The sequence below is a fragment of the Apteryx mantelli genome, chromosome 6, assembly GCF_036417845.1.
Source record: "Apteryx mantelli isolate bAptMan1 chromosome 6, bAptMan1.hap1, whole genome shotgun sequence".
Classification (NCBI taxonomy): domain Eukaryota; kingdom Metazoa; phylum Chordata; class Aves; order Apterygiformes; family Apterygidae; genus Apteryx; species Apteryx mantelli.
The window spans coordinates 24,620,608-24,633,168 of NC_089983.1; the positions used below are offsets into that span (position 1 = coordinate 24,620,608).

Consider the following 12,561-nt stretch of genomic DNA (forward strand, 5'->3'; position numbering starts at 1 on the left):
TTCAGTGAAGAGTAATTCTTTCTATAAATGAGCAACAAGTCATGATAATGTTTGTGTAAAGTGATTGAAGACATAGCAGAGAAATACTGAACAAAAGAATGGTATATGCTGAAGGACTATAAGTCCGTTTTTCAGTAATAGAGTACTTAATAATAATTTGTGTATTTAGGTAGGATGACAATGAGTGGCATTTCAAAATGACATTGGTATCAAATATAAAATAAATCAATGTGATTTATTCTATAATAAGATTTTAATCCAAATATAGAGATACTGTTTTTCTTATAGAACTCTCATAAGACTAATAAACAGAAGACCAAAATATAAATAAATGATGGGGACTAGATGTGACAAAGGTTGACAGTAGGATACCATATGGTTCTATACCAGGACAAATTCTAAAGCATTGTGTTTTCTAATGATGCAAAAATTGCAAATGATTAAAAAATTAGAATAATCAACATTAGGGAAGACTGTCTAGGGGAACATAATGGATGCAGATAAAGTAGAAGCTTGACAGAAGAATTTCAGTATTGTGTAATCTATTTTAGCAGAAGAAATAATTTTTAATAATAGATTTCTGAAAGAAACTACGATATGGTTGGACAGAAAAATTGATGCTGTTTGAGGAGGGACATGACGTATATTTATTGAAAGTAAAACATGGAATAGAACAAGTAAATTGTGGTTTGTTATTTATTCTTTCATAGTACACGAACGATATTATGTAACTGTAAAAGGCAACATATCCAAAACCGATATGAGTAGATACATTTTGAGACTTACTGCCACAAGATATTGCAAGCCAAGGGCATTTGAAATAGAGATCAGATATTTATATGAGTAACGGGAACATTCATAGATGAAAACAATTTCAAAATGAGAAATATATATCAAAGCTTTAGAGCATAAGCAGGCCACTTGTTGCTGTGTGATTAGGGAGACCCATCCTTGCTAGGAGTGCTCTGGTTCTGTAAGCTCCTCTGTGGTCCAGCACCTCGTCCCAAGCACAGTAAAACTTTGGTGGGTCCAGTACACAGGACGCCTTTTGCAGCTTCTGGACTGCTTGTTGAATGTTAGTATCTTCATATAACAACATAATGTATTCCCTGTAAGTGTATGCATACTCCTGTGTAAGAATGAGGTGTGTGGTAACCTTTGTGTATTCTATTTTAATGTACCCATCTCCAGAATGGTATTGAAGAGAATATCAAGCATAGCATAGAGGCGCTAATTTGCATGCAGTGATGTGCCACTAGAAAAGACATTAAAGCTCAACATTATAGCAAAAGGCATTATGCAAAGTCTGTAAATCTGCAGTTATTTTTACATTAAATTCTTTCTCTTTTAATTGTAGAACTCCAGGAGAACAATGTAGGAATGCTTATAATATTAAATTACTTACTGTCCATGGTTCCCTATAAAATTACCTGCAATGTAAATGCCAAATGTATACCTGATAACCTGCAATTAGTTATTATATGCTGACATTCAGAACTAAATTATCATGCATAAATATTAATTAAATTTGTTTTAAGAATTATTGATTAGACTGCACTATAGAGGCCTATTATTTCTACTTGTCAGGTCTACAGAAATGTTTTTTATCTTTTGTTCTGGGGCAGGTGTTATCTTATCATGCAACATGTTCAAAGGCAGAAGTTGACAGATTTAAGGTAAGGATTTAACTTTTAGTTATTTCTGAAAATATAATAGTAAATTAAAATGGATGTAGATAATCTGAGATAAAAGTTTGCTTTCATATTAAAAGCAGAAAATCATAATTAGCAACGTTTTACAAAGGATGTATATTAGGCTGTCAGGAAGGGAAGATGGAAAAAATCCTTCAAGGTATGAAGGGCCGCAGCGTTAGCTGCACAACAGAAAAATACTCTGGTCCCACCAGCAGCTGTGGGAACTGTGCATTAACATGTGTTTTGTGGCCTCCTCGGCAAGAACCCCCAAAGGGATTCGCGCCACAGTGGGAGGTGAGGAGGAGACTAGAGAAGGTGGGAGAGACTTTACTCACTCACAATGTGAAATTTGTCCTTTCCTGTTTGAGGAAACTCTAAGGAACTTGGTGGCCTTTTCCTTGCCTGTGAGGAGTTTGCTTTGTAGAGGGCTTCTCAAAGCTGTTTGGGAAGCTCCTGTGAGGGTTAGTGTCTCTCTCCTGTGTGCAAAGTGTGTAGGAGACTGGCCAGGGTTGGTAAGGAGATCTGGGCTGTAGTGACCGCATATTGCTGCCCTCCCTCGTGTGACTCCCTGACACCCGCCTGGCTGATAAATAGCTCATCAGTGATCCTTTGACACTTGGCTAGCTGGCCACAACTTAATCTGTGCACCGCAGAGATGATCTCGGTGGAAGGGGGAGCCATGGGTGACCTAGCAAAACTGATATTGATGAGTTACCTGAACTGAGGAAGAGCAGCTATAGCTAGTTAGTTGATTAGTTTTGTAGTTTATTGCCCAAACAATGGTTGTGCCTTAGAACTCTGCATCTATAACTGCGATAAGGATATAATGTTCTCCCTTCATTGCAGTTATTGCTGCAGTTACCCACCCTTTTGTAAAATGAAGATTAGATTACTAGATTATTGCTGGAAATAAATATACTTGAAGATCATTCCAACACTGCAGCCAACAGAAAATACTTTCATGTGCTTAATAATTATTTTTTATGTCTGGCAAGCAGAACACTGAGGTCTGTTTGAGAGAGAGGGGAGAGAAAGGGACAAACTAGCATAAGTATTGTATTATATTTTTTGTATTTTAATTTACATTGGAGTAGGTACCTGTAATATAGTTTCTGTGACTGTCAGGATTCAACCAATATCTTGTCAGATGGCTGACCTTCTTGGTTGCTCTCAGCCACTGGAAGACAATTCCTTCTCCGTCCGGTCTGTGTACCTGCAATGGAGGCCCAGTCTGTTACACTTCGGACCTGGCTACTAGCGTGCTGAGGATCTATGCTACTTGTTTTCCCAAGTGTCCTCATTAATGGATTTGCCAATCTCCCAGTAAAGGAACATCTTGTCATTATCCATTTACATTGGAGGCATGTAACTATCCCTTTGACTGTAAAACATAAAGTAAAGGGAAACTAAGAGCATTTATTCATAACATCCATAATAGATATATTTGTATAAAGGACATAGGTGAGGAAATGGGGAATATAACCAAACTGTGCTTAAACTAATTACACTGAGATTTTTTTCTGAAAACTTTCTCTCTCTTTTATCCAATTGTCTTGCTTTCAATTCATGATGAAACATCAGTCAGGTAGTCTTTGTGCACGCTTGACATCACTAGTTGTATCTATCGGAGAGGTCCTACTTGCCTTGCGAGCCTCCGACGGAGAGCATGCCCTGGAGAGGCTGCTCTGTGGGATGGCTCCTGACACCCCTTCACAGAACTCTGGCAGCCAGTCTCCTCTCTGAGGTCTCTTGAGGCATCCAATAGGTGTAATCTCCTACCCTGAAATAATTTCTCTTTTCTCTATTTGTTGTATTTTTATATTTTGTATAACCCCTGTGTTGTATGATAATAATCATTTAGACTTGACAGGCTAATAAACAATTCCTCCCTTTGGGGATGTGTGTTGGATAAAACTCTCTCCCTTCCTTTTGGTGAGTTATTGGCACGTTTCAGATGAAATGCCTGTTACAATTTACTTTATATTCTGATATAGTCTGAACATTAACAAAGATACTTGATAAAAATATCTAAAGGAGATTAATGCAGATTGTTCACTACAGGCTCTTGTCTGACACTGGACCTAACAGTAATTAAAGACTTTGGAGTGATGATGCATTTGATTTGTTTGCTCCTAAAAAATTTTCAACCTTAATTTTTTAAAAATTTAAATTATAATGGCTTTCTAATAAAAATTTAAATCAGATGTGTTGCTTAGTTCATATAAACCACATAATACTTCTTATATTTTCTGAAATGTGATAGGTATTTCCTAATTGAGATAGATAGGTTTCTGTTGCCATTGCTCTAGATCCGGAGAGAAAATTTAAACCTAGCTTTTCGTGTGCATTTGTAAGTAAAACAAAAAATCCACCTTGAGTGCAAACATTTCTTGCACATCTGAGAGTGTCTGAAGTCTTGAGCTGATTCATCACTGTACTTCTCCTAGCTTACGTCTAGGTAACTCTACTAGATTCAAACTGCATTTTGGCAGTATAAGGTAAAATAGTGCACCGGTGAATCATATCCGTATCAATCCTCCTTTATTTTTAATGAGCAGGTAAAAATAAGTATGACTTTAACTTCTGAGTTGCCACAAAGTTTTTAATTTCTCTGTTGTATTTTTTGAGTTAAAATAAGAGAGAATTCTGTTATTTCCAATCATGTAGCAGTACTAGTTTTTAGCAAAAAGCCTTTGTAGTATTGGAATAGACAAGATTAATGAAGTCCAATTAATCTAAGATTGATGCTATTCTAAACAATTGTCCTGTATTGCCAAGTTTCTTCTCATTGAAATACAGGCTCTCCAAGCCTATAAATAGTAATCTTGTAGACAAGCAGAGAAAGCCAGGATGCATGAGTAAAGAATTCAGAACTGGGTCCAGGACAGGATATTTATAGCAAGAGTTACTGCATTGTGAGATGGTAATGAACAAGTCCTGTGACTTAGCAAGCAGCTCCGCAAACACACATCACCTTTAAATTCAACTAATATAGTTTCCAAAGCAAATATGTAAACACTACACTGATGTGTAATATACAAGAAGCTATTTTTAAAAAGCTAACCTAATTGTGCAGCGGTGAATGGTATAAGCCAGATCAATATTTAATGACTATGATGCATTATTTATAGCCTTGTGAGAGATTCTCATTTTTTAGGGCAAACAGCACACAGGAGAGCCACACAACAAAAAATAATCGATTCAAAATGTAGTGTTAATAATAATTCCTGTATTTTTCAAGTCCATGGACTGACGTGTGGCTAGTTAAGACCTACCTACATACAGGTAGGCTTTTTTTCTCTCTCTTAAAATTACAGATATTTAACTAAATAAAGATGAATACAGTTGAGCCAGAAAGGGAAACAACTTTTAGGACTGCTACTATATGTGACAATGTAAACAGTCAGATACGTGAAAGATGACTGCTTTAAGTGAAATTGATACTGGGAGTGCACTACATGTATGATATAAAATGAGTCTGGTATACATGTTATATGCTGTTACAATTTTATACCCACCCCTAAAAGCGTAAGAGTGGACTACACAAAGAAAAATAGAATTGTACGTATTAATTTTATCTCTAATCTCTGTAAGGATTGGGGAAGCATTCCTATGCTGCGTTATTCTCTACTGTGTCTCCATCTTTCACTTTAGAACTATTTTAGTTACTCTTATATTCTGGTAATTAAATCATTTATAGTGGTTTATAATAATGTCATTATAGTCTTACTCAGGAATTACATTTCAGAAAGCCAAGCAGGCCTTCGTATTTTGGACCACTTGTGAAGCATTACCAGCATTTAAATACATGTAGCTAGAAGATGGGGCTTTTTTACACGTGGCTGTAATGATGCTGCTGCTGTGTCAATCCATCTGGTAACACAGATTTAACAAGGGTTGAAGGCACGTAATCGCATGGTGAAGTCAGAATTGCAAGGCATGGTCCCAGTCGTGCGTACAGTTAAGCACATACAATCCCTTAGAGGCCTAGAGTTTGGTGTAAGTGCACGAAGTCACTCAGTGTTTGAGTATTTCTGAGACTGTTGCCCAGAAGACTAGTCACACATTTGGCTGTCGCAGGAGGGTCTGTGCCTACACTGAGCTTTTTCCCAATGCTAATTCTATCTGCTCAAGGTCCACTGCGAATAGCAACAATAGGAAAAAACAAGGAGAAACCTTGAGGGTATACAAGGCTTAAGTGTTAATATTGAACTGTGTGTCCTTTTCCTTTTGAGAAATGTACAGGGACACAAGATGTAAAGCAGTTTATTTTCTCTGCTTTTCCACATAAACTGCCTGCATGAAACAAGACTAGAGCATAGTGCAAGAGTTCCATAATTCATGAAACTGAGGTCTTTATTGTATTATATGATTTCATACCCTTTAACATGTGCCTATGTCTTCAGTTGTCATGGAAACAAGAAGTCAGAAACACATTGCATACAATGAAAATGATTAAAAATAATAAATAATGATTAAAAAAAAATACTGCTTTTTTAATTCCAGTTTCTGGAATGTAAGGCTCTTGTTTGTTGACATCAGGTTAATGCTGCATAGTTCAAAGATATATTAAACTGAAAAAAATGTTTTAAATTTCAGTGAAGAAGGGAATGGCAAGGCATGGAGGAGTAGGGAAAGAGTGTTCATGATCTCTTCTCATACACTGTTTAGGTTTAGGGGCATCTAATGAAATATGAAATTATCAGGGTACAGATTTTAATCTGACAAAAGATCTTTTCAAAAACCATGTACTTAAACTATGTGGCCCTTCACCATAGATGTTATTGAGTTAAAAAAAAGATGAATTAACAGGAGGAAAAGTCAAATGAGACCTGTTGTACAGACAGTCCTCTGGCTCAGGAAGTCTCTGAAGCTGGAGAGAGTATACCAAGGAAGTATGCTTTCTCAGTTCTGTATTCTTCCCTGAGCATCTAATGTCAAGCCCTGTCACAGTTAAGGCACAGGGCTTATATGGACCTTTGATCTGACATGGTACAAACATTCCTATGTGATTAATCATAGTCTTCCAGTAGCACTGTTTGGAAAAATTCCAAAAGAAATGAGAAACTACATTCAAATAACTTCTTTGCATCACACCATCATGCAGAAAAGAGATCTTACCTTCTATCTTTGAGCTGCAATGGAATGCTCTTTTTTGATGTAATAATTATGATTATAAATCTCAGGAATTACAGATATCGAATTTGGAGAAAACCCCTAAATTTGTTGAATTCTCTTTGTTTTATGCTAAGAGCTTTTTCCTCACCTTTCTCAAGTTCTTGAAGCATTTCTTGATTGGCCTGCTAAGCAATTCAGCTCTTTTTTTCAGTGCCAGGGTCTGTGATTCTCAGGTGCATTTCTTCTAACACAACAGCCACTTTCATACAGATAATGTTACCATCATTAAGTCTGATGCAGTGTGATAGGTTTTAGTGAGAATAAGGCATATAAAAGAACAACATTTCATTAAGGAAAAACCTGGGTGGTAGTGGGGGGGGGGGGGAGATTGTTTTAATTTGTTCCATAGGGGATTTAATGAGAAAAAAGGAAAGTGAGAAGACTTTGGTGTGTCAGAGACATCACAGGCGCCTGTTTATGAATTATTGTTAAAGGAGTCGTGTTCTACCAGACTAGTGTCCTATGAGAGTGTTTATCCTAATTCTAGGGATGATTTGGAGAAGAGAAGGCTGAGAGGAGATCTTATCAATGTGTACAAGTATGTGAAGGGAGGGTGTCGAGAGGATGGGACCAGACTCTTTTCAGTGGTGCCGAGCGACAGGACGCGAGGCAATGGGCACAAACTGAAACACAGACACTTCCATCTTAACATGAGGAAAAACTTTTTCACTGTGAAGGTGACAGAGCACTGGAACAGGTTGCCCAGAGAGGTGGTGGAGTCTCCTTCTCTGGAGATATTCAAAACGCGCCTGGATGCAATCCTGTGCAATGTGCTCTAGGTGACCCTGCTGAGCAGGGGGGTTGGACTAGATGATCTCCAGAGGTCCCTTCCAACCTCAGTGATTCTGTGATTCTGTGATTAATAGAAAAAATAATGGGAATTATGAATTCCCTTTCCAAAATGTAAGCATTCAATTTTATTGAAATTTTTCAAAATTAAAATTTTTTACTAGCACTGTAGTCGGTCAAGCTGACATTAAATTTTTGCAAAAGACTCACTGAAATTAGTCCTTTATTCATTTTTTAATCACCATCTTAGTTATTTCCAGGTGAAAATACTGAGGCTGCAGGGGAAAGGGTTCCCTTCTGTCCAGGGCAGATGAAATATGAAGCTTCCAGGGTGCTGTGGAGGGAGAGTTTGCAAAGAGTAATTTAACTTGGTGAGGTCTGGGTGCTGAGCTGCTTTCTGAAGTGGCCTACCTCTCTTTGGTGGCTACAGAGGGGTACAGGGAGGTTACAGTAATCGTGAGGAATACATCCACTCTGTCCATCCATTTTTTAATATTTGTAGTCGAACTGGGTAGGTTCCTTGCCCTGACACTGTCATATCATCTGAGGAGGGCAAGGCACCTCTTTGCTTTGTTTTCTCATCTGCAAAGAGGGGGTGGAAATATTTAAATACCTCAGTGAAATATTTCAGCACTTCCGTGAGAGCCTTTGGTAAGAAGATGCTTTAGGACTACAAAAGGTTGTGTTCAGTTTGTGTCATAAGCCTGCACAAAAGAGTTTATTTTGGAGTGTAGGATTCCTGGGTTTTCTTAGACCATAAGTAAATACTGTTTTTAAAAGTCTTATTTTTTTAAACATAAATGCAAAATGTATTTATTTTTATGTGTGTATCTTATACAGAATAATCTCTGTATGTGTTTACACTGTAGGTTAGAAACAAGAGATTTTGAAAGGTCAATATTAAAATCAAATGTGAAAAATCAATATTGGTATTCAGACTGTGGAGTAAAGACACACAACAACTAGAAATATTAAATAATAAATAAGTACTTCTAAGATCAACTACTTCATATTCAGACTGGAGCTTAAAACTCAGTGTTTTAAAAATACCTTAACAAATAATAAGCTGCTTTCTATCACTGAAAATAATAGGAAAAATTAAAATTACTTTCATGGTCAAAACAGGTCTGTTCTACTAATTTAGAAAAAGCATTCTTTAGTTCTTAAAGCTGAAATACATTTCATTTGGTTTAGATTGTAATAAAATTCAAGCATCTCTGCTGTACTGTAATATCCTTTTACACTCTTAAAAACAATTCTAAATAGTTTAAAATATTGCTGACTTATTGCCTTTAATAGTGGCTGTTTTTCAGTTTCTTAGTAATTATGCACACTAATATAGTGCTACTTCAACAACAGAAATTTTCAGCAGAGGAGCGAGTAATAAAACAGTTATGATTATTAATTTACCCGTACGTAAAAAAAAAAAAAAAAAGACAGTATGTGCTATTCTTTTGCTGCTCTCAAATGATATATTTTATGTTGTTATTTATATGGGAAGTTTCTTACTCATTGCATCTGTTTTCATATCTGAAAGCACAGTTGCTCTAGGACTTGAGAATGCTTAGAAGAAAATTAGAAACAGGAATCACTGGGGACATAATCCCCAGTGTTCATAATCGAAGGTGAAATGATTCATTATCCTACAGACCTATTGTCTGTCCTTCAATCTGATCGGTCATCATACTGTACCAGAATCTCCTGTCAGCTGCAAAGCGTTGAGGAATAAATACAGTTCAGCATTGCTACAGCATTCAACCAACGACCATGCAAAAAGCGATAAGGCATAGAATACATTTAAAATGTCATGCAAACCTGAGCAGTATCTGATGAATGGTTAAAAAAAAATCAACACTTGTCAAATGATAAAGTAGTATGCTTCAGTCAGTCACAGACTTGGGTATTTACACTGGGAAGGGTTTTCAAACAGGAAGAAAAATGTATCTAACGAAGACTTGTGCACTTAAATTGGATTAGAATAATTAAAAAATATGGAGTCTTGGAGAATGATGGTAGTTTAGGAAGACTTCATTATGGGTCTGTTGTGATTGACAGTCTGTCAGTGTCAATAAGGAGCAAGTTATTCCCCTGCAGTTAACTGACATCCCTGGGACTAGCTGTGTATGTAACAGCACTTTATTCCCACGCTGGCCTAGTAAGACCATTTTACTATTTAATCTAACTTGTGAAAGAAAGAATTATTCAAAGCAATGCAGCAAAATAGTATGTTATTTCACATTTTAAGACATATTTATTTAGCTGTGCTTAGATTTGTTTTGTAGGCCTAACAGATTGAAAGTTACAACTGGGGATTTTCCATTTAAAAAAATGTGTTTTTTTAAACCAAACTTTATTTGAATAGAAATTTTAAGACTGGCATTAATATTATCAACATTATTTTAAAAATTAAACAAATTCCTTAATAATGGTACTGATTATAAAACCAGGAGAGAAGCTATTGTTTCCCCAGCATATGCAGTATGAAAAGACAAAATACTTTTCTTTCTTAACGGTCTCTTTCTGGCTATATACAGTGTTTTGGCTGCAAATAGTTGTTTATCATAAACGCTTTCTGTTATGATTTTAGATTATTAATGGCAATATTTCTGTAGGCTTTTTTTTACAACATGTTTTGCAAAAACAAATACAAATGTCCCCTAAACGATCAAGACGTTGTCCTTTAAAGGTTTTGGACGTTACTGAGCAGTTTGTGTTAGAGTTACAACCTTTTTCTGATTAAACAGCTCTGGAAGGTGAGGAATGGAAATACATGAGAAACATTTGTCTGAGATGAATGTGTTTGGCCACTGGGTGCCATCCTTGCTCCACTTGAAGGCCGATTGCAGAGCGGTATTTCTGTTAAGCTGTAAAATCCTGAAAAAGGTAATACCAGTGCAATTTCACACCATCGTAATGTTTGGGTGTGTGCATGTAGTAGAATATGTTAGCAGCATTGGCAGTGTGCTCCGTTTGCACAAGTAACTGAGAAGAGACTCAGGAGAAATAAGCCTCACTGGTTCAGCCCCGTTAAGCCCACAGTCCCCTCTCCAGCAATTTTTTTGCAGTCCTCCATCAGGTGATTCAGAAGGAGGCAGTGCTGCAAGAGCTGTTCCTGCGCACTGGCATGGGAGTGACTCTGCTCCTGTGGAATATTAATTTAGACTCTGTTGGGATTGTCTAAAGGAAAAAACTACGTGAGTGCACAGTTGTTTTCTGGATCAGTTCATATTCGGGGCTGTATGGCCCTGTGTCATCCAAACAGAACTGTATCTACTATACGTTATGTAAAAAATACTTGTGATTACAACTTTTTTAGGCGTTATTTATGACATTGCTTCATTATCTGCCTGGGAGAATTCCAAATCGTTTTAGTCCTCAGCGCTCATGGAATTGCATCTTTTCCTTCTGGCAAAATCCCAGGCAGAGTGAATGTATTTTCTAAGGAAAAAATTATGTCACTAGTTCTGCATTTTTAGTCTTTTAAATTGTAAACACTTTAAGTGTATGAGAAATAGACTTTAGCACTTCTCTTTCTTGCTCCAACTGTATGGAAATTGTACATATTGCACCCCAGGCAAAACCAGGAAACTGAATATTTTATGAGGCCATTTCTGTGAAGTGTTCCATCATCTTTTGCTTTGCAACAAGCTATACTAAGATCTGAACACAAAAGAACAGCTGAGAGCATCAGAGATCGTTGTTTTCCTGTGCCTTTGTGATCCCCCCTGCACATGTGCTGCTCTACTTGCTGTGCTCAAATGTAACATCACTGACTCCACTTTTTGTGCTGCCGGGAGCGGCAGTGCGTGTGTTATATCCCAGTCATACAACAAGCTTATGGGAAAAAAGAAGTGGCTTTAGGCCTTCATAAATGCTGCTGTTAAACTAATTTCAGATATCCACTTGTGGTCTGCACTTTGCCTGAGAGAGGCCTGTTGCGGTGGGGCTGGTGGCACGGCAGGCCTGGGGGCAGCACCTGCCTCCGGGAGCGGGCAGCCGCCTTGGGGACGCCCTCGCGAGCGGCCTCTGGGCTCAAAGCCATGTAGCGCAGGGGCTAATTTCTATTTGCACATTAGGGCATCTATCCTACTTCTCTCTCTCTCTCTCTCTCTCTGAGTCAGTGGTAGCTCAGGTATTTGTGCCAGGTATTAACAATCCTCAGTGTCCCTAAAGCAGTGTCAGACAGACAGACCTCTTCACTGGAGGAACTGCCCGAAATCCATACCTCCTGGGCTGACACTGTGGCTTACCTGCGTATCAAACCCTTTGTTTATAGCATAGAGCAAGGGAAAGCCCCTTCGCTGCACCTTCTGAGTGCGTTAGTCTCATTTGACTGGCACTGTTCCTGAGATAAATGGCGTTAGGCTTTGTTCCTTGAACGCAGTCTGTTCTTATCTGGGTTGAATAGCACCTAAGCTTATACTAGAGGAATCTTTTCAGTCAAAGGTTCTCTTTATCAGTAAAAGCACTTCCAGTTGATCAAAACTCTTGGTGAAACTGCAATTTGAATGTACTGAACTATTTTTGTTAGGAAAGATCTGTAAAAGAAAAGTCCATGTGTTATGTTTCAAAGTAGCTCAGCTCTAGAAATGCTGTTGTGCTAGATGCAGTAGAGGCAGCTAATAGAGACAGTCCTTGCCCTGAAAAACTACCAATTCAAATCAAAAGCTTCTGTCCTAGTGAGAGGTGGTGGGCATCATGCCTCTCTGGCAGCTATCTCAAAGCAGTCCAGAACAAGGTGTTTGCATTCCCTCCCTGCTTGGTATGTCTTTGCCTCTGCATGTGAGAGAAGAAACTTCTGCTGCTGTTGCTGCTATCTTGGCATTCAATTTTAGTAACTAATACGATAGGTGATGATAGGTCCTCAGATTAACTTGTAAGAATCTTCTGAGAAACTACT

General features: G+C 37.7%; 1 protein-coding gene across 1 annotated transcript in view; it reads left to right on the forward strand.

The window, feature by feature from the left end:
• The window catches only part of PDE11A (phosphodiesterase 11A), a 146,232-nt gene that overhangs the window by 85,427 nt on the left and 48,244 nt on the right, over nt 1-12,561 (forward strand). The window contains exon 10 of the mRNA XM_067298516.1: nt 1,626-1,676. Within this exon, the coding sequence (XP_067154617.1) occupies nt 1,626-1,676 (51 nt within the window). The remainder of the gene's footprint in view (nt 1-1,625; nt 1,677-12,561) is intronic.